The sequence below is a fragment of the Mchenga conophoros genome, linkage group LG15 (assembly GCF_057382185.1).
Source record: "Mchenga conophoros isolate Kocher_MC1m ecotype Shallow Benthic linkage group LG15, M_conophoros_male_GT1.1, whole genome shotgun sequence".
Taxonomy (NCBI): domain Eukaryota; kingdom Metazoa; phylum Chordata; class Actinopteri; order Cichliformes; family Cichlidae; genus Mchenga; species Mchenga conophoros.
In genome coordinates, this window is record NC_140540.1 from 27,502,342 (window position 1) to 27,530,075 (window position 27,734).

At 43.0% G+C, this 27,734-nt stretch overlaps 1 protein-coding gene across 1 annotated transcript; it reads left to right on the forward strand.

The window, feature by feature from the left end:
• Nucleotides 1-17,097: 17,097 nt before the first annotated feature.
• Nucleotides 17,098-18,608, forward strand: LOC146558550 (C-reactive protein-like). Its single transcript, XM_085246763.1, has 2 exons — nucleotides 17,098-17,458; nucleotides 17,833-18,608. The coding sequence occupies exons 1-2, from the start codon at nucleotides 17,395-17,397 to the stop codon at nucleotides 18,465-18,467; spliced, it is 699 nt and encodes a 232-aa protein (XP_085102889.1). The 5' UTR covers nucleotides 17,098-17,394; the 3' UTR covers nucleotides 18,468-18,608.
• The last annotated feature ends 9,126 nt before the right edge of the window (nucleotides 18,609-27,734 follow it).

Here is a 27,734-nt window from a genome sequence, read left to right on the forward strand (position 1 = left end):
TGGAACCACACAGGTTACAGCCTATGCAAGTCGTGGTCTTTCCCGCAGTGAAGCTAAGTACTCCGCTCCTAGCTTTAAAATGGGCCATAACCGACAAGTTTCATGACTATTTATATGGGAACACCTTCACAGTCATCCCCGACAATAACCCATTGACTTATCTTCTAACCACAGCAAAGCTTGATGCCACGAGTTATCGTTGGTTGGCTGGATTGTCCACCTATAACTTTGGCATTAAGTACAGAGCTGGGAGAAAAAATCTTGATGCAGATGGACTATCTCGGAAACCACATGACAAACCTGAAGACGATACAGTTTTTATTGAGGAATGTCAACGCATTGATAAGTTCAGATCCCATCTCTTGTCCTCAGTCAAAGATGTCGAGCTCCAACTTCAATCTGATACCGTGATGGCAGCCTGTCAAAGACATATGGCCTTGGACCAGACTGGACCCTCTTGTTCAGTTGCCATTCCAGACATGTTCCAAGAGGAAGGCAACGATAACAATCTCCTAGCCTTACCCAGATACACCCATGTTAGATACCTAACAACCAGTTAGTCCTTCCTGATTCCTTACACCCTACAGTTATGCTCAATCTTTATGACAACATGGGGCATTTAGTGGTCGAACGCACACTGGAACTCATTCGGTCTTGTTTCTACTGGCCAAAAATGGCAATTGATGTCGAAAAGAAAGTGAAAGCTTGCGAGAGATGTGTCCGTAGAAAAACCCTGCCAGACAAGGCTGCTGTAATATTAAAACTTCCAGGCCCATGGAGCTAGTCTGCAGGGACTTCCTCTCAATAGAACCAGACAGTAAAAACACTAAAGACGTCCTAGTGATCACGGATAATTTTACAAAGTATGCTGTGTCCATTCCAACCAAAGTCCAGAAAGCCACCACCGTTGCAAAGAACTTATAGGAGAACTTCCTAGTTCATTATGACTTTCCAGAGCGACTTCATAGCGATCAAGGGAGAGACTTTGAATCGCGTACAATCAAAGAACTGTACTCTCTGCTCGGTATCCGCAAAGTGCGAACAAGTCCTTATCATCCCCGTGGCAACCCTGTTGAGCAATACAATCGCAAGTTACTCAGTATGCTCGGTACCTTGAAAGACACTGAAAAACATCACTGGCGTGACTTTGTAAAACCAGTTACTCAAGCTTATAACTGTACGGAAAATGATGTAACAGGCTATTCTCCTTATGAGTTAATGTTTGGTAGACAGCCTTGCTTGCCCATTGATATTGCCTTTGGCCTACCACAACCAAACAAGCCACACTTTACTCACTCTGAGTACGTCAAGCAGCTGAAAAGCTACCTCGAACAGAGCTATGACATAGCCATCAAAAACTCCCAGAAAGTAGCTGACAAAAACAGGAAACGGTTTGACAAAATCATACATGAATCCACACTGGATGCGGGAGACCGAGTCTTGGTTCAAAATCTCTGCCTGAGAGAGAAGCACAAATTAGCAGACAAATGGGAGCAAACAATGTATATTGTTACCAAACAAATGGAAAACTTACCAGTATATACTGTAAAACAAGTTAAGTTAAGTTAAGTTACCTTTATTAGTCCCACGAGTGGGAAATTTCATGTTAAGGCTGCCGACCAATTGCACGCGATGGCGGCGCCATCTTACCCTCTGACCATACATACATTGCACAAAAACATCACATGGGGAAGACAGGTCAGAGAGGTATAACAATGGAAAATCCACAACATGTGGAAAGATAAGGAGAAAAAAAAATAACTCCCCCCAGACTGAGCTCCAACAGGGAGATCAGTTTGAGAACAGAAAAAAACACCTCTGCACATAGCACATGAAAAAACTCTTAATACAACAAAGAAACACATGACAAGCAACAGGGATGGGTAAAGGGTGAGAGACAGCCAGTGTAGACAGTGCATCCGGGCCTGCAGCATATGCGCTGGTCTCCTTGATCCACCGTCAGCATCGGAACAGAATAAACGTCGAAGGCGTTTGGAGGGGGAGGGGGGATGAGGTATATCTGCAAGTTTATATATATGTCTGTGTGTGTGTGTGTCCAGAGTTCAACTGAGACAGTGTCCTTCGCCCTGCCAGGCTAAGTAAACAGTCTTCTAGCCAACCCAGGTGGCCTTGCGTAGGATAGGAAGAACAGTCAAAGCAGTCTGTTATCAGGGTGTTTTTGTTCAGCTCCAGCCTTGAGACCACAGCTGGCACTGAGTGGTAGCCGCATGAAGTGATGATGGTTTTTACTTTAGTGCGAACAACTCGTAAGAATTTCAAAGCTGTTCTAACAGTCCAACACTGGTCTCTCAATCTCCCGTTGGAGAACCGTGAGCTTCTCCATGATGTTATCAAACTTACATGATGTCGTCATTCTTGTGCTCAAAGAGCACTTTCTGAGAACTCACGACCGCAGTGAGCTTCTCCAAGATATAATCCAATTTGCGGTCAGAGGTCTTATTCTGAATGTTCACGGCAGCTGCAAGCTTCTCCAAGATCTTATCCATGCTGCACTCAATGAGCCCATTTTGAGAGCTCACGCCTCATCCCATCATTTCAATCCCAGCGGGCAGCCTTGTGGGGGTTTGAACAGCCGGCTTAGCTTTCTTAATTCTTCGATAAGCCAGGGCCAAGCCATCTCCGATTAGCAAGAACCCTGTTATCATGGTTCCAAAAAGATAGATATCTTCAGCGTCTTCGATCGACAGTCCTGCCAGGCACACGACCCTCCAGTTATGCCACCTGTCGATCATGTATCCGGCAGGGAAAGTACCTGCAGGACACTCAGGCTCACCCGAGCCCAGACTTCTCGTTGAGAAAAGGGTGTCAATTGCATTCAGGGACCAGTTGATCAAATCCATAATTCCTCTTTTAGGTTTTAGAGAACAGACTGTGAGAGAGTGATCCAGGGAAAGTAATACAAAAAACACGAGACTAGACAAGGACACAAGAGGCTAAGCAGGGAAGCTAAGGGAGAGGAGGAGGAGGAGAGGAGAAAAGTGTGACCGCCTTCATCAAGAGCAAGAGAGAATTCAACTTGTCTTTCAGGTGAAAGTTGATTAGTTGATTAGTCTCTGACAATGGTGAATCTGACAAACAAAAGGAGAGGGACCCTACAGAACACTCCACAGAGATCTATTACTTCCCTGTGGATTTCTCTCACCGACAGAGCATAAACCCAAGTGAGTCACAAAACCTAACAGACCACGCACAAGACAAAGTTCAGCTCCAGAAGTTGACGTCGACCAAACACTTAAGGAACAGGAAGATTAGTTGTATTACCATGAACCCCCACAAGTGAAAGACAGACATTTCTACCAAGTATGTGTCATTCCACCAACACAAGGAATCAAAACTGAGAATTGAACTGAAACATACTTACCTGGACAGGAAACTGCAACATATTTACCTGAAGGCGAAACTGGAAGTTCAACTGACACCAACTTACCTCAAATGGACAGTGAAACCAACTAGGGCTGGACTATATCATATCGTTCACGGTATAGCCCAGTAATTTTGGGCAACGATCCTATCGTTGTAATTTTGGGCAATGATAGGAAAATGAAATATCGCGATAGAATATGGGAAAAACGCACATGCGCAGTGCCTATGTTTACGTACGCACATGGCAGTGACGCAGAATGAGAAGTGCGAAAGCAGATCGTTGAATGAAACAGATGAAGCAGAATTGGTTTGTAAAAATGCTGTGGTGTGGAACTGGTTTAGCTTTCGTCCATCAGAAACACAACAAAGCACTATTTTTGGTAGAGCATGCTAGCGGGCCATCGTTATTACCATATTGTTTGGAAAATACGGCACACTTAAAATCAATCCTTTGATTTTTCTGAAAATCGACAGTGTCCCTTATAATCCCGTGTGCCTTATGTATGAATTCTGGTTGTGTTTACTGACCTCGAAACGATTTTATGTACACAGCGCTCGAAAATCTGTCAAATGTTTTAGTACGACTTTGCTAAGCTACGAAGCCGCACCGCTTGATGGATTGTCGGAGCATTACGGCTATCGCAGGCAGGAGTGATACGTACTGTGCTTCAACATAATATTACCGTATTGTGTGTGTATAACTTCTTTTTAAGTTTTGTGGATATTATACATGGTTATGCTGAGGATATGTCGGCCAGTTTCCATTGGAAATGCCTTTTGGTTAAACTGTCAGCAAGGAATTTGCACTGTTAGATTTTTATATAACTTTAATGCACATAAAAAACAGCTGCTTGTTTAAGTGAAAATACATTGATGGGGTTTTTTGCACTAATAAAGTTGTGGTAAAGTATTTTGTCTCGTGTCAATTATATCGTCAGTTATATCGTTATCGCAAATTTTCAAATGTATATAGTGATGAATATTTTTGGTCATATCGCCCTGCTCTAAAACCAACTTACCTCAGATGGAACGTGAAAGGGAAACAAACTTACCACGAAGTGAACATGACACAAGCCTACAAAACAACACACCAAGTGAGTCTGAAACAGATACTCAAAAAGACAAAAATGTTTTGTCGACCAGTTTGTCAGATTCACCGTTGTCAGAGAACTCAACTAATCAACTTTCACCTAAAAAACAAGTTGAAAATGATGATGAACCTGAAACCTTGCAAACAGAAACACAGGTCAGAAGATCTGAAAGAATTCGCCAACCATACCTAAGAATCACTTATCCTCAGCTAGGTAACCCACTAGTAACAGTGGTTAAATCACTCTTTCAAGGATTGAACAAAGCTTTAATCGATTCCCTTGCTCATGATGTTGCCTATTTCACTAGAGCCGTGCATGAGATTTAAGAGGGGAGGATGTAACCAAGTGAGTTTTACAACACTCAGTAATGCACTACAACATTGTTATTGTTAATTGTGATTCACCATTAATCTGTTCATCACTGTGTTGAGCTAAAGTAAATCCATAATAAAAGATAAATAATATAAATATAAGAATAAAACCCCAAAGAGTAAATTTAAGACCCCTACTGGTTAAGAAGGAACAGGCCCCGCCTTCCCCTGCTCTGTACTGTCACATGTGCTCAGACACAGAGAGAGACGGATGTGCTCGACACCATTGCTGATTTTCACCGCTGAGCTAATTGCTGGAAAACAACTATAAACTTGATAAATTGAACAAATATCCATACTGGAGATCTACAAGGACCTTGGAGAAACTGACCTGATTTGTTGTGAACATTTTGGACTTTGGAACAATCCACCACCGTGGGTCAGAAGCTGTTAAGCTAACCTTGAAGCTAAAAAGCTAACAAGAAGTTAACGGGGAATATAATAGCCCAATATCAATGTTGTAGATCTGCACGGATGCGGATGAAGCGGACAAGATCCTCTCTGAGAGTTGAACATTACAAGCGTGCTGGTGAGTTAAACTGGGAAGGGGCGAATCAGGCTAATTGAAAAACTAACTATCCTAATGCTCATAGCTGTAGCTGGAGTCGACGTTTTCACTGTGGGAGAACACACAGGGTTTCTCACAGAGTTCAGCTACTCTGAGCACTCAGCTTGTGTGCTGATGAGGTTTTAGTATTACATGTTGAATATTAAATGCACTAAAATAAAATGATGGGATAAGTTAATTTTGATCTTAAAGTTAATGAATCTATTTTATTTGATATATGATGACATTTGATGCTTGAGCGGCACTGTATTGATGTCTCTGCATGTTCTTATTGTGCCAATGCCTTACCACACACTGTAAAACTACATCCTGTGGGCTTTTGTATATTTTTTTGGTGATTTTATTTTTTACATTGAATTAACATATTGCTTCATTGCTATGCAGTGCAAAGCAATGCTCCTGTAATTCAGTTAAAGGGGCAGTACTGTCAAAAAATAATCTACCATAGTTAATGGTTTATTTATGTTTTCTGATAGAAATGTGCAACTTAATGATGAAATAAGCTGATTGTGATTTAAAGATTACATCCATGGTTAAGATGCACTGTAAAAACTATGATTAGAAATGAGACTTAATGTTTTGTGCTTGTCCTTGTTATAGCAACTGCATTATTTACATATGGCCATATATACCACTATAGAGTGTGAACTGAATTAGTAATAGCCCTGTTGTTTACAGGCTAGTTTTTTTTGTGGGATCGTGAGACCTGGATTTCTTCCTGATAAGGAAGATGGCGAGCCTTTCCCTTTGAACCGAACCATAGCCATTCCGAGTTGGCGCAGAAGGGCAGGTTGCTCTTCTCTCATGAGCAATTGCAACAATGCAGTAGGATGAAATCGCACTAATCACAGACTTTTGACCTTTTGGATTCGACTTGACTGAACACTGACTATTAAGCCAGCAAGATTGACATATCTGAGCTCAGATAGGATTCTGGGGTGTTATTATTGCTGTTATTGTATTTTATTTTTATGTTTTCATTCCTGTTTATGAAGGGCTGTTTAATTGTTGCTACATAGTTCAATAAAATTCAAAGCAAGTTTACCTGTGGCTCCAGTCATTTTTCTCCATGCAACTCACTTTATTCCTTGTACGAATCTAGCTATTGGCCCATTCTCTCCATTTTACTTTAACTTCAAAACTAACTTCAACTTCAAATTAGGCTAATTCAAATTCAGTTTTAAAGAGCATTTATTCAAGTTAGAAACTCAGATTCAATGCAAGCAATTCAAATTTGAATTTAACTTATTCAAATTCCATTTCCGATGGCACAAAGTTCTGCCCATAGATGGCCTCAGTTCCTGCCTACGTCGTTAATAAAACCAGCCTCTCAGTCTGTAGTTTGATCTGAGGTTCAACAAATATTTTTCTGCTTTGCTTTTGATTCCCAGATGAATTCTGAGGATCATGTGACATAGCAGCTTCTTTTTAATTTCAGTTTGGGGATTTACTTTTGTGTCAGAATGTTTTAAATTATAATTTGGAGGTTTTATCAGGGGAAAGACTTTTGACTCAGAGCACGGCAGAAGCCTTGGGTAACTGCAGAGCTGCATGCAGAGCAGGTGACACCTGAACCAATGAGCACAAAGGAAACAGAGGCTCGAGGCGGTGCTCAGTCGTGATGTCACAGAGTCACTAAGCCTTGAGCTGTGATAGGTTGCCTAAGGTCGCAGGCTAATACGAGCTCACAGACGCACAGCAAAGTCAGATCACTCACACGTTACAGCTTTTATCAGAGAATAAACTTCCTGACAGACCTGTCAAAGAGAATTGAACAAACATTCACACTCTGCACCACAAACAGCTCGAATCTGCATTTAAAGGGGACATGAAACACTGAACACATAAAAGCTCATTTACCCCAGCATCACAGACACTCACACAGACGTAACTCAGTCTGTGACGCTGGCTTTAAGAAACTTAAGAGCTTAAAGTTAAAGTTTAAAACCATGTTTAGCACCATCTTCTGTCAATACGAAGCGTGACATCATGTGGTTGGCTAACAGACTCAGATTAGTTTATATTAGCTAAGCTAGCTCAGAGTTAAATAAACAGAGTAAGGGGATCACTATAGTGCTGCGGCAGTGAGTTTATGTTAAAGCAGGATATACTGTCAACTTTACTGTCTGTGTCTGTAGCAGGAATCTTAGCTTACACAGCACAGTCTGAGACAGGACAGCTGTCTCAGACCGGTGGGAGGACCCAGAGGAGAATGCCCAGTCTAAACCACAGCATCTCCCCATCAACAGCCAATCACAAATATTTCATGTTGTCATGGGTCTGATACAGGAGTGCCAAACTTAGAGGAGCTGTGGGCCACTGCTGGCACCGCCGTGTCATTGGAGGGCTACTTTAGTGTTCAAGTAGTACAAAATAAACAAACAAGAAAACACCCACAAATATTTCCTACAATGTAGTGTTTGATTGTTTTGTTTTTTTAATTTCAAATATTGTACAACAAGACAATTTTTTTTTCACTCTTAGCTAACTGAAGCCTTTCATTGAACTACCAAATAAACACACTGGTCCTCTCTTTCTCTACATGGCAGCACTTCTATCATTTTGTTCGTATTTAACAAAATAAAAATGCAGACATTAATTTTTGACTCTCTCACTGAACTAATACAGCCAGTCCCTCAGCAAGTTTGTATGTAGACCCCTGGTCTAATATATACTTTGAATTATGAATCGTACTTCACTTCTCTGTGTGTGTGCACACTCCCTGACACAGTCCACAGCTGTGTGAGCCAAATCTTTACCTGCCTGATAGTACAATAGTGTCAACTACACTGTCTCCTGAACTCCAAATTAGCCGTAATGTTCTCGTTAGTAAAGCACTCTAGGACTGTTTGGAGGAGAGCCTGTTTGAGTCAGGTGACAGGTGGTTACCAGGAAGGAAGTGATTTTTCCTCCTCTGGCCGAGAGCAACGAGCGGTGCATGATGTGATCAGTGCTATTTTATCCAATAAAATAATATTTCTGTTCCCAAACACATCATGTTATGTTTACAACATAACAGTTTACAAGCCAAAGTGTTTGGACTCAAACAGGCTCTGTTAGTAAAGTATATCATAATATGATAAACTTTTCAGATTGGAGTGGTAAAGGAATCAAATATTTAGAACATATACTAGAAGAAACAGAATTTATTTCATTTGACGGACTAGTTACACAATATGGGATCAACAAGAAAAGATTTTTAGAATATCAACAAATTAAATCCATAGTAAAAAAAGACATTTAAACCGGGTCAAGTTGAACTACAAACACCACCAAGTGTGGTTGAATTTCTTACTTTTAAAACCCCCAAATTACTATCCAAAATATACAGAATGTTTTCTAAAACAGATGAATCAATATCACTTCCTAATGCAAAATTGGAAGCGGATTTATCAGTTAACTTAGACCTAAACTTCTGGTCTCAGACTTGCTTAAAAACCTTTCATCTAATCAGAAATCCCAGTCTTCAATTAATTCAATACAAAATATTACATAGAGTGCACTATACAGGTCATCGGATGTTCAAGATGGGCTTTACGTCTACCAACAACTGCTCACACTGCCAAACCAATTCACCGGACAATTATATCCATGCTCTTTGGTTCTGTCCACCAGTTCAGAAGTTTTGGCGCGAGATATGTGAAGACTTATCAAAGTGTCTGAAATGTAACATTCCAACTTCCCCCTTAGTGTGTTTGTTGGGCAGCTTGGATAATGTCACTTCAGAAAAGAATATAGCCCATATGGTTTTCACTGCCCTATGCATAGCCAAGAAAACAGTCCTCATGAATTGGAAAAATAAAAATAATCTTAATTCTAACCAATATAGAAATGATCTATTAGATTACATTAGTCTTGATACAGCCTCTGCCACCACATCAGATCAATTGCTCTGGGCTCCTTTGATCAGTTCCATCACCTAGTGGGGGTGGGGGGTCATAGTTTGGTCCCGCCTTCACTGTTGTGATTGGTGTGGGGGTAGGGACAGGCTTAGGGCGTCAGGGGGTTCCCCGGAGGCATCTTCCTTGGGGGGCTCAACCCGGGGTAGCGGTCATGTCCAATTAGGGGCTCTGTTTGCTCTCAGGTGACGGTTTCCTCGTGGCTGCGTGCAGCGGGGCTAGGGGAGGGTCTGTGCTGACGGACGTGGGTTACTGACCTGGTAGCCTGGCTGCCCCTGGGTGGGATGGGCGCTCCGTCTCTGGGCTGGGGCCCTGGCCGGGCCTCGGGGGCTTGGGTCCTGGTTGGTGTGTTGCCGGGGTTGTGGGCGGGTGGGTGCATGGGGGCCCAGCCCTGGCGCAGGGTGCCGCCGGTGCGTCGAGCCACCTGGGCCCCGGTCTGGATGGGCCTGGGCCCCCTTTCCCTGGCGGGTTGCGGAGTATGCGGAGTATGGGGGTGCCTACTGGGGTCAGCGGGGGAGCTGGCCCCAGGGAGGGGTCACTTGCCCCGCCCTTCCTTCCCTCCCCATCTCCAGCTGCCTCCCTCTTCCCGCTCCACCACAACCACCCACACATGCAGGGCCTTGGAGTAGGGGTGTGTCACCAGGGTGCAGAGGAGGCTACCCCCCCCCCCCCCCCCCCCCCCGTCCCCTTCTGGCTGCCTCTGCCTCAATTTTATCCCACAACTTAGACATTCACATTACTCACACTCTCATTACACATACATATAGGATCTTGGGGGTGGGCACGCTACATTGATTCCAAAAGACCGATCAGCAAGCACTCCAGCGGGTGGTGAAAGAAGCTGGCAGAATTATTGGAACAAGTCTGCCAGAGATCAGTAATATCTTCCCCACTCGCTGTCTGAGGAGGGTGCACAGTATCCTGCGGGACCAACATCACCCTGCGCGCCACCTTTTCCATCTGCTGCCCTCAGGGAGAAGGTACAGGTCTATATAGGCCAGAACATCCAGACTGGCCAACAGCCTGTATCCACAGGCTGTGAGGCTCCTGAACTCTCTGCCCCCCTCTCACGGACAATAACCATATCCAACTTCTTAATAGCAATGAACTGGTCTGCATTGGTGCATCATATCTTTATTCTCTTCCCCCTCCTGCCCCCCCCCCCCTCTTTCTTAAATAGATAACTATCATATCTGATATCATATCTCACAGTACAATAATATTGAATGGGTTGCATTGTTGTATTTTGTCCTGTTTCTCAGGTCTTTGTCTGAATTTCTACGAACATTATTGCTAAGGATTGTCTTATTGCATTGGAGTCACACTGGGTTAAATATGTACACTTGGGTTTTAAGGGGTATTTATTATTTTCTTCTCTTTTTGGGTTGTATGGAAGCCCCAAACGCAATTTCATTGTTCTTGACAATGACAATAAATAAATACTACATACTACTACTACTACGACCATCAGGGTGTACACCTCACCCCTGGCGTCGTTGCCCACCTCTCAATTTTAAATACACGTAGACATTGAGGGCTAGCAGGAGGGACTATGCGCTTACCTGCTGTTCTCTGGCAGGTAGCTCCATGCCCTCCTGGGTTTTAAATGCACCTTAGAACACACATGCATCAACACTACAATGAGCGGGTGGAGGGAGGTTTGGAGTCTTCTCTCACCCCCGTTCTCTGCGGCCTGCTGGAGCGGGGGGGCTAGAAGGAGGAGTTGGCTGTCCGACTGCGGTCTGGAGTGTGGGGCCTCCCTGCTGCTGCGGAGTCGGGGCGGTCTGCCTCTCCCCACCGCAGGGAAAAGGGTAACACCACCTGGGTCTGGGTGCAGTTCCCCCCTCCAGGGGCAAGGGTACCTAGACCCGGTTCGTAGAGTACGCTTGGGGAGTGTGATCGTGTGTACAACGTCTCTTTATGTTTGTCTCCACGTTGGTTGAGTGTTGAGTAATTGCATATGAGAGCATGAGGGTGGGAATGGATGTCTGTGTCTATATGTCAGGTTGGGTATCAGACGCCACCTCTCTGGGGACATCTCAGGCCCTCCAAGGTTTGGAGGCCTATCTCCCCCCACCACCACTTCCCCTGCCAGTGGCGGACTCCCTCAGACATCGTGCGTTGGTGGTTCTTTGTGTCTGGGGATGGGCGTCCAGGTACACACCGGCTCACTCCTTGGCGGCCGCTTATCGGGGCCTGGAGCCTTGGGCTCGCTCGGGCCACTTCGGAGGTGGGGTGCCCCCGGCCTCTCGGCCTGGGGCTCGGTCACTCAGGCACGGCTGGCTGCCGGCGGAGCTCACGGGCACGTCACTGCAACCCCCCCTGGCTTCTGCTCCGCGGCTGCTGAGTGAGCCCTCATCTGGGACTCTCCTCAGCTCTTTCTGGGACAGTGGCGCGGCTGCCCCTCTGTTGGTCTTCCTTGGTCTCTTGTGTTCTGGGGGCCTCTGGATGTCTGGAGTTTTGATCTCCTCCATACCTGCTTCATGCCCTGGAGTACGGGGCAGTGGCTCCCCACAGCCTCTAGCAGATCATTACATTAAGGAACCTTTTAAAAAAAAACAAGCGCGTCCATGCTCACAGGGGTACACACGGGTGATCACACCCACAAACTACACCCTTTTTGGCTCCTACCTCAAAGCACACTGTGTTCTGTTGATCTTATGTGCTGCACAATAATGTTTAATATTTAGTATTTACTGTCATATTCCCACATATCATTGTGATGTTGTTTATTCTATTACTCTTGTTCTCTTCTCTGTTAGACCTTGTCTCAGCTGATCAGAGCGGTGGTAAAGCTGAACTCATTACAGGTTCAGACTGAGCTGAGTACAGTGACCGGTTGTTATACACTCAAAGCCTCATTCACTCAGGCACTTTCTTCTATGTGCAGTCACACACAATCAGCAACTCGGGATTAGTATTTTGCCTGAGGCATGTAGACTGGAGTAGACGGGGAGTGAACCACCGCAGTTCTAATTATCATGCTGAAACAAAAAAGTAATAAAAAAAATAAATATATCTCAGGGCTCGCAAAATTTCAAATTCCCTGGTAGCCCTTTGGGCAGGGACTCTTCAGTTTTTGGTACCCCAAAATAAATTTAAGTAGCCCGAATAAAAAAGAGCAATTTTTTGATTGATGTTTTGTTTCCTGTTTTGTTTCCTTTACAATATTATACATTAAAGTATAATATTGTATAATTATATAATATTAACTTCTTATCTTGTGCGCGTTTTTTATTTTGACAGCAAATGCGCACCTGCGGACCACTTATGTGCACCCCTGGTTATATACCTCGTCATATTGCAGCCACAGAAATTCTTTTGTCCATGAAACCATAAAGCTGCACTTTCTTTTTGCCTTATAGTCTGATTTGTCATAACTTTTCCATTTTGTGGTAAGCTTTTCTTTGGCTGTCACTTCTTCACCCTGACCTGTCTTATTTGGCTCAGCAGAACTAAAATATATATCCTGCTGCTTTTACACATGCACTCACATAACGCTCAGCGACTCTCTGCACGATCAACCTCTCACATGTTTAAGCTTGCTGCGGGAGATTTCACTTGTCATGTTTGCATAGTAAGCTAACGATTGATAAGACGATGTCAGAGGAATTGGTGCGCAAATTATCGTCACTCACCAATCAGTGCTGACGCTCTCTATACACAGTTCGTGCGATTGCAAAGTGAAAGCAAAATACAAGCGCAAATTCAAACGCGATTTAAATATGTCACATATTGACAGTGGCTCACCCATGCCAATGACATAATTACCCAGCTACATTTCCGAAAGAATGCAAAAGCATTGACATATATTTTTCCTTCCTACGATAGCCCGACGGGCAGGGCAGAGATGGATTTTGGTAGCCCGACTGGAAAAATCGCTAGCCCCGGAACGTGGGGCTAGCGATTTTGCGAGCCCTGTATCTGATTGAGGAATCACTCATCTTTGGAAAAGGAAGTTTATTATAGAGAAATGGCTCTTTCCAAAATAAAAGCTATACTATACACTTCTTCTGGGCTATATTCTCAGCAGCATATTAAACATATCAGGTCCCCATAAGGAGAATCATGTGCTAACGGCTGTCTAAATAACTCGGGTAAAGTTTGTAGCATGCGTGCTTGTTGTTTTTGTCTGCTTCCACTTGTCTTTGCACGAGGATGATGTCGGAGTAAATGTGCAGTCATATTCGTTGTGTTCCCACTAGTGCTGTCAGCGTTAATCTTGTTGAAATGACGTTAATGCCACAACACGGCAAATCTCCGTTAACGAGCTACCGCGGATCGCCCCGTGTGTGGGGCTGGACGGCCAACACGTTAACGAGCTAACTGCGCTAACACACTAGTTCCCACCAATGTAATTGAGCATTGCGTGGCACATCCGACATACTGTTTTACTTTAGTCCATGACGCGCTTACCTTCAGGGTCATACGTCACATGAAAACCAAAATAGTTCCAAATGCCACATCTGAATTAGGGTGGGGGAGGTTCAGTTTGCCATGTTGCAAGGAGAGCTTAACTTCTGTCTCGCTAGCTTGCCCTGCGCGCAGTGAATCTGCATTCGACTACTCCGCCTAGGCTGCACTGTCGAGCACAGATCCACTGAGCACTCAACACAGACAGCATCGTCAGAAGGAAAGTTGATAAAATAAATGATAAATTTTGTATTGTTCGATACATATGCATACCGAACCGAAAGCACTGTATCGAACGGTTCAATATCGATGCGAGTATTGTTGCACCCCTAATGTTTATATATAAATATATGCGGTGGCCCCTAGACACAAAGCACGTACAAATTCCAAAACACATTTCTAGCTTTAACGGAATTTCCAAAACAGCTACCTAGATCACTTAAATTACACAATTGAAAGCATGAAAGCATATGTGTATTGTTTGTATATTTATACACAAGCACTCATATATGCAGCGTGTTGTGCGCTCTGCTGAGAAGGTGATTGGCTGCAGACTCCCATCTTTGCAGGACCTGTACACCTCCAGGACATTGCGGCGTGCAGCTCGGATCTCAGCTGACCCTTCTCACCCTGGTCACAGTCTGTTTGACCTGCTCCCCTCAGGCAGGAGGCTCCGGTCCATTCGCACCAGAACCTCTCGCCATAAGAACAGTTTCTTCCCCTCTGCTGTTGGACACATGAACAATAACCATATGACTATCCCCGCCACTAACACATGACCCTACGCTGTGTTCACTGTATCATTCCATGTTTGGCACTGATCACCACCTGCACTCATGTATATATCTTTCAACGTAGCACTCTTAATTCTTACTCTCATGTATATATCTCATGTATATCTCATGCACATATCTTTCCACGTAGCACTTTTAATTCTTATCCCTACTTTTTTTCCATGTCTATTTAAGTGTTATTTATGACACCATGTTCGCACTGAAGCACCGCAGCAATTTCCTAATGTTGTAAACCTGCTCAACATTTGGCAATAAACCCCATTCTGATTCTGATTCTGATATATATTCAAATAATAATAAAAAAAAAGTTCATTTACCTGTTACTACCACACACCAAATCCGGTCGTTGGTACTGGCTTGTGTAGCCACTAGGTAACAAAAGCTCAACACTGCGCCCAGCATCCTGGAGCACTTCTGTTGTGTTTTGTACGTGTTTTGAGTTTTTATGTGCTTTTGAGTTTTTACATGCTTTGGAGTTTGTACGTGCTTTGGAGTTTGTACGTGTTTTGGAGTTTGTATGTGTTTGTACGTACTTTGTCTCCAGGGGCCACCGTAAATATACTTTTATTTATTCACTCCACATAAAATGTAATAAATAAATCATATAATACAAAAACCAACTATTCACACTTCAACTTTTAACTGTTTAAATTTTCAGCTTTTTCCTTTTAAACTAATTTAAAATGAAACAACACAAAACACTGCAAACCACAACACAATTAAATATAAATTAAAATATGAAAACAAAAAGAACATGCATATTCTCTGTCATATGGGCCTGCATGAATAAACTTTCTGAATCCTTTATCATCTGCAACTGAAAATAGATGTGGATGATTACTATACCTTTCTAATGTGACGTTGTTGTCCCTGGCTCTCTTTCTCTGTCTCTCTGTGATGGATGCATGCAACCACACAACTGAGATACTTAGTTACCTGACCTCCGCTCCAGTCCTTCCTGGTTTGGCTGAAAGAGGAGGCTGAGGGTAGAGCTGGTTTAAATGCAGAAGCCAATAAAGTGGACTGGACCATCTATTATGATCATGCAGGGGGAATGGGGTTCTTCTTGAATGATGGTTAGCTGTTATCTCTTTAGTTTTCACCTTTAGTGTATATAATGGTTTATTCATTTGCTGTATAACTGGAGCTGTTTCTCATTTGGGCAGGTCAGTTTGTTGAGTTATGTTTTTGTTAAGTGACTTTGGAGTAGCGTTCTGTTAAGTTAACCTCTTTTATGGGCCCACTTGGTTCTTAAAAACTTTATTTTTTGTTATTTTGAATTTTTGTAATCATCTTGTCCTTTTTGGGGGTATAATAAAACCCATTTTTTTGAAGATTACATTTGTGCCTGTGTGTTCCTGGCTGCTTGGATCATGACACTCTCCCTCCTGCTCTGTTCCTGTGCTACTGAGTGTAACTACCGCCCCTCCCCCCTCTTCCCAGCGCAAAGCACAAGGCTCGCATGCGGAGTGAAGTGGAAAAAAAGTGCGAGAGAGAGGGTGAGAGAAAGAAAGAAAAAAAAAACCCCACGGCTCACGATAAGGAGCCGGCTCGCGTCGTTCACGTCAAAGATCCGGCTCTAAGAGCCATTTCGTTCGCGACCGACACATCACTAATAAGAAGATCATTTGTAACCTTCACTAAAGCTGTTTACTGTAAATGTCGATCCACCGACGCACTGACTGATAGTGTTAAAAACTCCCAATCCTTTTAATCTTTGGGCTGAAGGAAGGACACTACTCGGTGTATAAATGCTCAATCAACAATTCTTTATTCCCATACAATTCAACACTTATGAGCACAAGCCATCATGATGGGGAGAGATGCATGAAGAGGGTCACAGCAAATCTCAAAATGGTGACGGGTTACTCAGCTCCTTATAGCCTCTAGTGGCCCCCACCTAGTTGTAAAAGCCTAAACATTCACATTCTTTCTCTCACACGGCGCCTAAGTTATGACCTCGGCTCCTGATTTTTCTGCTCTCTGTAAAGGTGGGGGTATGGAATGTGGTCTGTCTCTTCTATTATCGGTACAAGGTCCTCTGCACACAAAATTCTCTTCATGATTCAGCAGTATGAAATGTCAAGAAAACAGTGTAACACATTCAACAGTGTCGAATAATACAGGTCAATCCAATAGATCTAATGATTTTTCACACTCTTTTAAGTCAGAAGTATAATGCAAACTAAAACTACATACTGATCACACACTCTATACTAAGAAGTATAATATGACCTACAGCAGTATCCTAATTCAACTACTTCAATTACAGATATAAGATAACATATAATAACAGAATAATCTCACAATAGACAGCCTGCTCTTCCTCCTGAGCAACAGCTCATGTGTTTGTGAGGTTGTCTTTAAAGTATCGGCCTGTAACATCCTGTATTGTGCTGCACAGATATGAAGAAACAACACAAAAACTGCTGACTCCTCAAACATTTCAGGAAAGTAGTCCAACATTTAGAAATCACAAAAACAGGAAGTCTCACCCTTCTGCTTTCTCCAGAAAAAGTGAAAAAGTTGCTGAGTATGGGAGACTTGTATGGTTGGCTGTGATTGGAAGATGAAACAAGGTTAGTTGGTTGGAAACAAAACAACCACACAGGAATAAGAATGAGAATCATCATTTCTCCTGTCAGACTGTTTTTGTTCAAAGGAGACAAGGACAAAGAGAAACACCATTGCTGCAGTATTCAGTGTGTTATTGTTAATTACGCCTTGTTATTGGATAAAGCACCGACTCTTCAGCTGTCAGAGAAGCAGTGATATCTCTGTAAAAACAGTAACTGCATCATTTAAACGAGCCTTTTATTTTCTAAGCAGGTGTAAAAGACACTGAAACACCTCTTGTTTCTCATCATCATCATCATGGAGTCATCATCGATGCTGCTCTTCATCCTTCTCTGGACTGTCGGAAGGAGTGAGGTTCAAGGTAAGAAACGGCCAAATGACCGTGAGTGACATCATTAAATCATGCTCCTCGATCGTGATCTTTAAAACATGTCTCAGTTTCACTGATCTGAGTTCAGACTGATTTCAGCTCTAAGAGACATCTGATTAGTTCACAGCTTCTGCTTGTTGAGTTTATTCCACTCTCTCGTTTCTTTTGAATTCTTTTGTTTGTGTCAGCTTGTGGAGCTGTTTTTTTTCCCCACTGAACTGTTTTCATGTATTTATGCTGTTGTTGTTGCTGCTGTTTTACGTTTATTTTAGTGGTAAAGCTCACAAGTTTTTTCATCACAGAGCTGCTCTAGATAACCAGGAGCTCTGTGAGGTCATCCTGTCTCCTTGTCTTTTTTCCTGCAGATCTGTCGGGGAAACAGTTCACATTTCCCAGCGACCCCAAAGGCATAAACCAGCCCCGCGTTGCTCTTCGTGCTAACACCCGCTTGATCACTGTCATGACTGTATGCCTTCGCTTCTTCTCCCAGCTGAACCGGATGCAGGGACTCTTCTCTTTGGCCACCCGAGACCACTCAAATGCTCTGATGCTAAATAAAGACGCTGAGGGGTCCTACAAGGTCCACGCGGGCGACGACACCTACATCTTCACAAAGCTACCCACCAACAGGATGGACTGGAACTCGGTCTGTTGGACCTGGGACTCTCGGACCGGGCTGACCCAGCTGTGGCTGAACGGACTTCGAACCTCACAGAAGTTGGTGGGACAGAACTATCTGGTCAATGGTGATCTGAGCATCATTGTCGGTCAGGAGCAGGATGCGTACGGAGGTGGGTTCGACAGGAATGACTCGTTTGAAGGTGACATTACCGACCTGCACATGTGGGACCGGGTGGTGTCTGCGTGCGACCTCAGGTCCTACATGAATCAGGGCTCCTTCTCTCCGGGAAACCTCCTCAACTGGAACAACCTGAACTTTGATGTGTCAGGGAACGTCTCCATCCAGGATGCAGATTTTGAGGAACCAGTCTGTCAGTAAAGTGTTCTTACTGTGAGCGTAGGGCTTCAAGTTCCAGCTTCAAGCACTTTTTATGAAACAGCAGCCATTCGGTGGATGCTTCATGCTGGCTGATGCTGTGTCATCGTTTCCAGATCAATTAAAGTTCCGATGTCTCATTCTGCTCGGCTTAATTTATTTATTCACAAGATTTACACCAACATAATCCAGTCAGCACGTCACAGGTAGTGGAGGTAAACGAAGTCACTGCTATATGGTCACACCTGCACACTGAAGCCAGCACGCAGGTGTAGATTATGCATTTAAAAGCCTCAGGGTTAGCATTTGGCTGCTGCCATTTTAGTGAGAACTAAGCTATGAGCTAATGCCAGCTAGCTTATGATGACGATGAAGCTTTATTTGTCACTTGCAGTTGCCTGCAGCGAAACTGGACCTCTTCTGACCATACATATGTTACACAAACATCACATCAGGGAGACAGGTCAGAACAGGTACCGTAAAGAAAAACAATGTACAGCACAGTAGGTGGTGGAGGAGAAGACAACTCTACTCGGACTGAGCTCCTGGTAGGAGTTTGAGGGGAATGTATGTCAGTGTCTGTATATGTGTGTGTGTGTGTGTGTGCATGTGCATATGTTTCCTGTGTTCAACTGAGAGAGTTTTCATTCACCCGGTTTAGCAAAATTAAACAGTCCTGTAGGAAGTAGCGGTTTTTGATATGGGCGACACGGGCGGTTGCCCGGGGCGGCAAACACACTGACCTACACCACCAAACCATCGCACACACCAACCTGTAAATGCTCTTTTGCACAATATTATTACTAGATATATTATATATTATTATTATTTTTGCACTAACTTGTCTTGTAGCACCTTGGTTCCTGGAGGAACGTTGTTTCGCCTCACTGTGTATTTTTGAACTGTATATGGTTGAAGTGACAATAAAGTTGAACTTGGACTTGGACTTGGACTGGTGGGGGGCGGCATCACGGGCATTGGCAAAAAATAATAATAATTTGCTCGTACTCAACCTGCCCCGACGTCAGCCAGCACATTTTGGGAATGTCTATCGCGCATTTGCAGGGAGTAAGGGCGCCCTCGTTTGCGAGGTGTGCCTGCTGCTTGCGGCACAGGGAGGAGAGGGCGGGGTTGCGGGTGATTTTCTGGCTGGCTGGAGCAGCATTTAATAACCAACTCACAAAATAAAAGAAAATAAAAACAAGCCAACAAACACGAAAACACCAGACATAATGATACAGACTTAAAATTTGCACTGATGTTTTTTCTAAATTCTGTATGCGAAAAGTGAGCGCGAGAGCCCTTGGTGCACCTGCACTTTATTGTCATCTCCGCTACATACAGTACAGTATATAGAGAGACAAGACGACAGGGCTCCAGTTACAGCAATGCAAGTAAACAAACAATAAATATAAGAAGAGTAAGAAAAAAATATACACAAGGGATCAATAACAATTTAAAATTTAGATTTTACAGTTTGATGATTTAAAGTCTCACACACAACCTGTTGAAAGATGAGGGGGGCGGGGGGGGGGGGGGGGGTGGCTGCTTCCAAATAGAGCACATTTCATTCCACTGCAGGGCAACCTGCCACTGCATGTGGCGAATAAAATTTGAACTTGAACTTGAACATTTCATTCATAATGTTGTAAATCCAAATCCATTATGTAGTCATGATTTGAATCCTGGGTTGTGCGAAATCCCAGAAATAAACCCTAGACAATGCATATCTGTGAACTAAGGTGTAGGCTTATTAGGTTATGTTGTGGTCAACCTCGCGTTAGGGGATGGGTGTTCATACTGGAGTGCAAAATGAAAACCAATGGAAGATGGACAAGAAAAGTTCAAAGCCATCAGGAGCTCCACAGGGAGTGTTCACCCAGGGCGCCAAACAGGCTAGGACCGCCACTGCCTGTAGGTATAAATCTTATATGTCCTCAATTGACAGTCCTGCCTGGCACACAAATTGTCACTTCTGCCACTCTTCCATTGTGTATCCGGCAGGAAACGTCCCTCCCAATGATGGGAGTAATGGCGTTATAAGTAATGGCGTTACTAATGGTGTTACTTTTTTCAGTAACCTAACTAATTACTATTTCTATCGCTACAACGCCGTTACCGCCACTAACAAAAAAATGTGGTGCCGTTGCATTACTATTTTTCAACAAACAGACGGTTGAAGCTGTGTTCAGCTTACCGCACGTTATATCAGTTGTACGGAATTAGCTGTCTACGTAAGTAATCTGAGCGCTACAGCTTTAAGTAGCTGCGCGCACAACACCTGGAGCTAGGGGGCAAAACAATCACATGAGTGCTGCTGTTTGGCTGAGGAAGAATAAAGTAGTCGTGGTAAACCAATCACATGGTAAATGGCCTGTATTTATATAGTGCTTTACTAGTCCCTAAGGACCCCAAAGCGCTTTACACATCCGGTCATCCACCCATTCACGCACACATTCACACACTGGTGATGGCAAGCTGCATTGTAGCCACAGCCACCCTGGGGAGCACTGACAGAGGCGAGGCTGCCGGACACTGGCGCCACCGGGCCCTCTGACCACCACCAGTAGGCAACGAGGGAAGTGTCTCGCCCAAGGACACAACGACCGAGACTGTCCAAGCCGGGGCTTGAACCAGCAACCTTCCGATTACAAGGCCAACTCTTGAGCCACGATTGCCACTTCAAGATGACAAAGCAACAAGGTGCTATATACCAGCTTTTAAATTGTGTTGATAGGCCACGTAAAACCAGATAAACAATGATAAACAATATATACGTGTGTTTTTTCCTGAATACTTTCGTCACGTTTACTGTCTAAGGACAGAGCAAGCAAGCACTCTCTGCTCATGACCAAAAAATTAAAAAAAACAAAACAAAAAATACCCCTTTTGTGTTGGTGGAAATATGTACCACGTCGACCAATCAAAAAATGATATGGCAACATGACATTTGGTTGTTTAGGAAGAGGGGGAAGTTTTAGGAGTGTGTGAGAGAGAAAGAAAGAGAGCAGAAAAAAGAGAGAGCGCGAGTTCTGAGATGTGAGAGATTTGTGACATTTAGCGTGTTTGGAGTGTGTAGTTTGTGATTGTTACAGTAAAAAATATAACTTTTTTCTGCTATGACTGTCTTGGACAGTCTGTCACAGGGCGAGGTTCACACTTTAGAGGCCCTCATCATGTTAGTCATACAGGGAGACAGAGAGACCTCTAGTGGTGAGTTAGTCCATGACATCTTTCAACTTCATGTCTAAAATGTATTTAATCCAGTCTAGATGCTCACTGGAGCATACACTGGAGAAAGTAAAGAAGAGGAAATGTTGACTGTGGTCCTCACCCTCTCTGACTACCTGTCACTTTACTCTGATGCTGACTGGCTATTTCCGCAGAATATTTCTACTTGTGAATCCAAACTGCTGCTGCTCCATCAAAACTCATCAGATCATCAGTTAGCTCCATCTGCTGGAGAGACCACTGACTTACATCATCTGATGTGTGTGCTCTCTGACACTGACCGGGTCTTTCCTCACAGGTTAGACTGGTTTTGACATCTGATGTCTCTCTGAGGTTATGAGCATGTGACACTGTGTTAAGATCAAACACTCACAGACTCCAGGACTGACGAGGAGAACAAGCAGCTGCTTCTCCCCTGATGTTTTGTCCACACAGGAAGCTGTGAAGTGCCTGGAAGCTGACCTGAGGTGAGTTCAGCAGGTGAGAATCCTTCCAGAGAAATGTGAACACGTCTGTGGATCACTCTCACTGTACGGCACGAGTGCTTCCTAATGCTGACTGGCTGTGTGGGCTCGTCAGTATTAATCCAGTGAAGAATCTGAATCTGAGAACACTGATTTCAGAATCAGGGGTGTGTATTTTGGTGGTGGTTGTTGTGGACTGTAGTCTGAGTTTGAGTCAGTGGTGAAAAATGCCGGGAATGTCTGAACTGGTTTGACACTTTAGAGCAGCTTAAACTTATTTTCTAAGAATAAATTCTCAGAGTTGAGTTGTCTTATAACAGACTTGGATGCACTGAAGGCCTTTTTGTTCCACATGTCCTGGAAACGACCTGGAAAATAATAATATAAAATATAAAATTTTATTTATATAGCACCTTTCTAGACAGAGTCACAAAGTGCTCCATATAAGATAAAAAGTCATAAAAAAGTAAAACAGACAATATAAAACAGGCAAAAATTAACCAAAAGCTTTTTTAAAAGGTGAGTTTTGAGTTGTTTTTTAAAAACAGCTACTGAGTCCAGAGTTCTTAAGGTTTGGGGGAGAGAGTTCCACAGTCTAGGGGCCACAGTGGCAAAAGCTTCTCCAGGTCACAACTCAGTACTCACATCACTGCTCCATCATTATCCGGACTCAAAGCTGTGTGTGTGTGTGTGTGTGTGTGTGTGTGTGTGTGTGTGTGTGTGTGTGTGTGTGTGTGTGTGCGGGTGTGTGTGCGTGTGCGCGCACATGCGTGTGTGTGTGTGTATTAAAGTACACAGCAACAGAACAGATCTAAATATCCTGAACCAGAAACAGAAACAGAAGCTGGACCTGAACCTGGACCAGAAACAAAACCTGGACCTGGACCCAGGGGTGTGTCCCTCGTGAGTGGACACTCTTTGCCTTGGTCTGAAACAGAGTAAGTTTGTCAGTGACCCAAAGATCGTACTCAGACCACAGATAAGAGTTTATTCTGACAAAGCATTAGCTCATTGACAATAATTAATCATTAGCTATTATTAATCTCTGGCTCTCTTCCACAGCGTGTCTTTGTCCTGCCTTTGTCCTTTGAGGTAGGTGTTGTTGTGATTTGGCGCTGTGTAAATATATTTCAATTGAACCCTAACCCTGTAGAACCAGGGTCTTTTCCATTAGGCAAACTCAGGAGGAAAGAATCAGATTATTAGGACTGTCCAGCTGATTATGATGATTTGTGAAGGCAGACAGTTAAAGCTCTCTGAGGCCTTACTTGCTAGAGTGGATGATGATCATGTTGGAGGAGCTGAAGGTGGGCAGCCAGGTCTTTGTTTCCACAGTGTTGAGCTGATTGCAGAGGAGGCACAGGTAATTGACCAATTTTGAACTGAACTGGGTAACTGGGAAGCAAGTGAGAAGAGAGGATTACATACTGGAAAGACTAAAGTCTGACAGCCGGGGCGCTCCGTCATCTCAGCGTAGAGACGACAAGTCAGGGTTTCATACAGCTCATAAAATCAAAGTGTATGCCGATCTAACAGTGTATGTTGACTGGACAGAACAGGTCCTTCAGTACACAGGCTGAATGACAGGCTACACTGCAGCTGCACGGCTGCAAATCCGGGTCCTCCCTTTAGATGAGCTTACACAAAATACTGAACTAATAACTACCAACTGTCTGAATTAACCTAGATTTACAAGTATCTTTTAAACCTAAGTACCTACTCTTCAAGTTTCTACTTGATGTAATGATTTATTTTGAAATGTCAGTTGTCATCTCTGGCTGTGTGCCAGGTAGACCCACACACAGCCAGAGATTGAAGAGTTGAGAGTTGAACTGAAAAGACACAGCTTTTTTTTTGCTGGAACAAAAATACTCAACAACTAAAACATACAAAATGCCACAAAACTCAGGATGTGTGACAAATATCTACAGTCTGATTCTGGTTTTGTTTCTGTCAGGCTCCAGCAGCAAACAGCAGTCTCTCCTGTAACCAGCTCAATGTCTGTGCACTCAGCTTTGGCTTTTAATGGCCAAGCATCATCTGGAGAAATGTGAGTTACCTTGTGAGTGTGTAATACACTATGTCCTCTTTATGCTGTATAACTAGAACAATTAAAGTTCAAGTTAAAAAAAAATTACAACAATGTATATAGCTACCTCACCTCCACAGAAATGACGTAAGCTACTCAGTTTACCAAACAACATGTCACAGACAGCCTGTTAGAGAGTTATCTCTGAGATGCTGATGTGATAGCTCCCTCAGGACAAAGACTGAGGGACCAGTCAGAGAGTGGGCTCAGGGAGTGCTTTCCAGATACTTTAATGAACATTAACAGCAGGCCAGTAGTACACCAATTGGTATACTCAATGAGAGTATGGGAGTGCGTATGTGTGTGGTTTTAAATAACAAGAAAACAGGGAGAATAACAATCATTGCTTTTCAACATCACACACCAATAATGAATTACAACATAAATGATTAAATAAATGCTCTGGCTTAGGAAAATCTCACAGTGCCATTTTAAACAGGTAGAAAGCAGGAATATTTGCATATCCAAAACAACAGAAAAGGCCTAATATCTCAAAATTAGTAAAGATCAGCAATTAGGTGTTCAACAGAGCCCTCTAGTGGCCAAATAATCTAACTGCTATACACAAATCCGACCAGTATCAAAGGCTACGGTGGTAAGTTACATGCGTCTACCAATATCAATCAAATCTCCAAACACACTCCATATCATGTACCTGCCTCTGTATTTTTGTTGTTCTGTTGTCTTGTTTTTGTTCTGTTGTCCTAACCTATAATGTGCTACTCCTAATGTAAAACCCTCCCTTGTGTCATCATTTAAAAAACTTACACTGGTCACCCAAGGGACCCAAAATGGTCCTGCCCCAAAAAGTGCGATAAAAATGTTATATATTAATATTTTTTTCCACTTTAAATGAGTCAGTCTTTTAAAACTACTTCTGCCTAAAATATTCATATCAAGTTTTAATTATATTTCGGGGGTTTTAACCCTTTAAATCCCAGTTTCTTTACATGAGCGCACCATTTTTTTAGCCGAAAAAAACAAAAGACTTAAGTAATATTTGATTGTTATTATAATTAGGCCTTTAGATGGTCCAAAGATTGGCACCAACATTCATTTTGATTGATCGTTATTTTTTTTGCAGGGGCAAATTTAAAAAAAAAAAAAACTTACACTGGTCAACCTAGGGACCCAAAACGGTCTGACTCACGTTTGCACAGGAAAGCACACTGCTGGAAAACGCTACTCCCAGGCACTTATGGAAAAATGCCCTTAGGAAAATTTATTGATGTATTAATTACCACTACTGTTATAACAATGCAGCTGAAATATAAGGAGACTTTCTGACACAGCCTGTTCACATCCAGCTCCATGGATGTATCACTGCTCTCAGCGTCTGTGATCAGAGTTTGGATCAGAAGTAGGTGAAAACAAGGGCAGTTGGTCACCTGCCCACAGTGATGCCACCTGGAGGAGCAAACAGCATGCAAACGTTGTTCTTCAGCATAATCACATACAGCCATGATATTCACTGTTGGGTCTGTCTAGCACAGACCTACTGCTGGAACGAGACAATTCTACTACAACAGCAAAAGCAAGACGCAACTCACCAAAGTTCTTTGTCTTACTCATGCACGAGGGAGAGAACTGTGACGAGCGTCGTTCCTTCGCTTGACCCAGTTGCTCTCGTCTGCCCCCTCGTAACACTGCTCTTTATTACAGTTACATGACTATGCATAAGTTCATTAACATATGAAGTTTTACACAGGCATACATGTGAACAACGAGTACCATGTCTGTGTGTATGTATAGGCATGTGCGTGTGTGTGTGAGGGGGGGTCAAGTATGGGCTCAAATTGTGGTCATAAATATTTTGTACTTGTAAGTCAGGATTTGTATGTGTAAAAAGAATTTGTATGTATGTAAAAAAGATTTGTGTGTGGACTTCGCCAAAAAATACGTGTGAAACTCTGCACTCAAGTTTCAAGTTACAAGTATGAATTTTGACCCTATTTTTCTTCCTTTCAGCTGATTGGCCAATGTCATGTCAATCACAAATTTAACTATCCAATCAGAGAACAGATGGGTTTGGCTATTGGAGGGGTGCTTTATGGAGCTTCAGGTCCTTGAAGGAAATAAATGCCCTTTTACATGCCAGCCCAGCGTTTTCCTTCATCATCAGGAAGGGAAACAGTCTGTGGTGGTCCGAGTTTTGTGATTTTTGTGTCACAGATTTATGTGCTTAATACAGGGACCTCCAGAGACTTTTCAACAGTGCTGTGGACCTCGGGGGGCAGTGTTGTGGAAATGACACAGTCTCCACTAGTGGGGATAGTTACAAAGCTTTCTTCGTTATGAATGAGCATACATGTTTTTATTGAACATTTGAAGAACCAGCAAAAAAAACAGAAACGCTTGTAGAGGACATAAAGTCAAAGATAGAAACGACAAGGAGCAGGTGCATCTAGTACAGATGCCGCAAAAACCCACAGAGCTCAGCAGCCAGCACAACAAATTCTGGATCCTTGGCTTTTAGTTAGCAGTTAGCATTAGCAGCACATGCTGCGTCCAATGTGAAAGGAGCTTTATGCTGCGCACTGTGACTCACAGCAATGCTCCCGGGTCAGCCCTGACTTTGTGTTAAACTAATCCTAAAGTAATAATGGTATTTCTAACCACTGATATACCACAAATTTATCCTTTCAACAGCTACTGAAAGTTAGGGGACCTAGCTTCTATCGGATATTTATATAGAGATCCTCCAGCTTCAAACTGTATTACCCTTCAAGGACCTGTGGTTCAAAAAAGCTCCCCTCCGACAGCCAAACCCATCTATTCTCTGATTGGATAGTTAAGTTTGTGATTAACATGACATTGGCCAATCAGCTGAAAGGAAGAAAAATGGGGTCAGAATTTGTACTTGTAACTTGAAACTTGAGTGCAGAGTTTCACACGTATTTTTTGGCGAAGTCCACACACAAATCTTTTTTACATACACACAAGTTCATTTTACACATACAAATCTTTTTTACACACACAAATTCTTTTTACACATACAAATTTTTTTTACACACACATAAATTCTTTTTACACATACAAATCCTGATTTACAAGTACAAAACTGATTTACAAGTACAAAATATTTATGGCCACAATTTGAGCCCATAGTCAAGATGTGACCCTGTGAACGACTCCCCAAAGCTGGTGCTAGGAGCGCAGTGGTCCACCTAAACAAAGGGCTCTTATACTTAAGCAGATACAGAGTAGGTGTCCTCATATAGTATAAATCAGAAAGAGAAGGTATGACCTCTCTCATGACCTTAGGGTGTGTGTGTGCATGCCAGAACACTCTGGAAGGCACACAGAGTCTTTACAGACTGCTAAGGATCAAACCTCTATCAATCTACAAACATTTATATACTTCTAAGCATAAATGATTATAAATTTCTATGCACAAATGACAATAATAAAACATAAACCCAACATTCACATTAAATACAGAGTGCACCTTTACTGTACACTTCCTAAAACTGAATGTTCTCACAG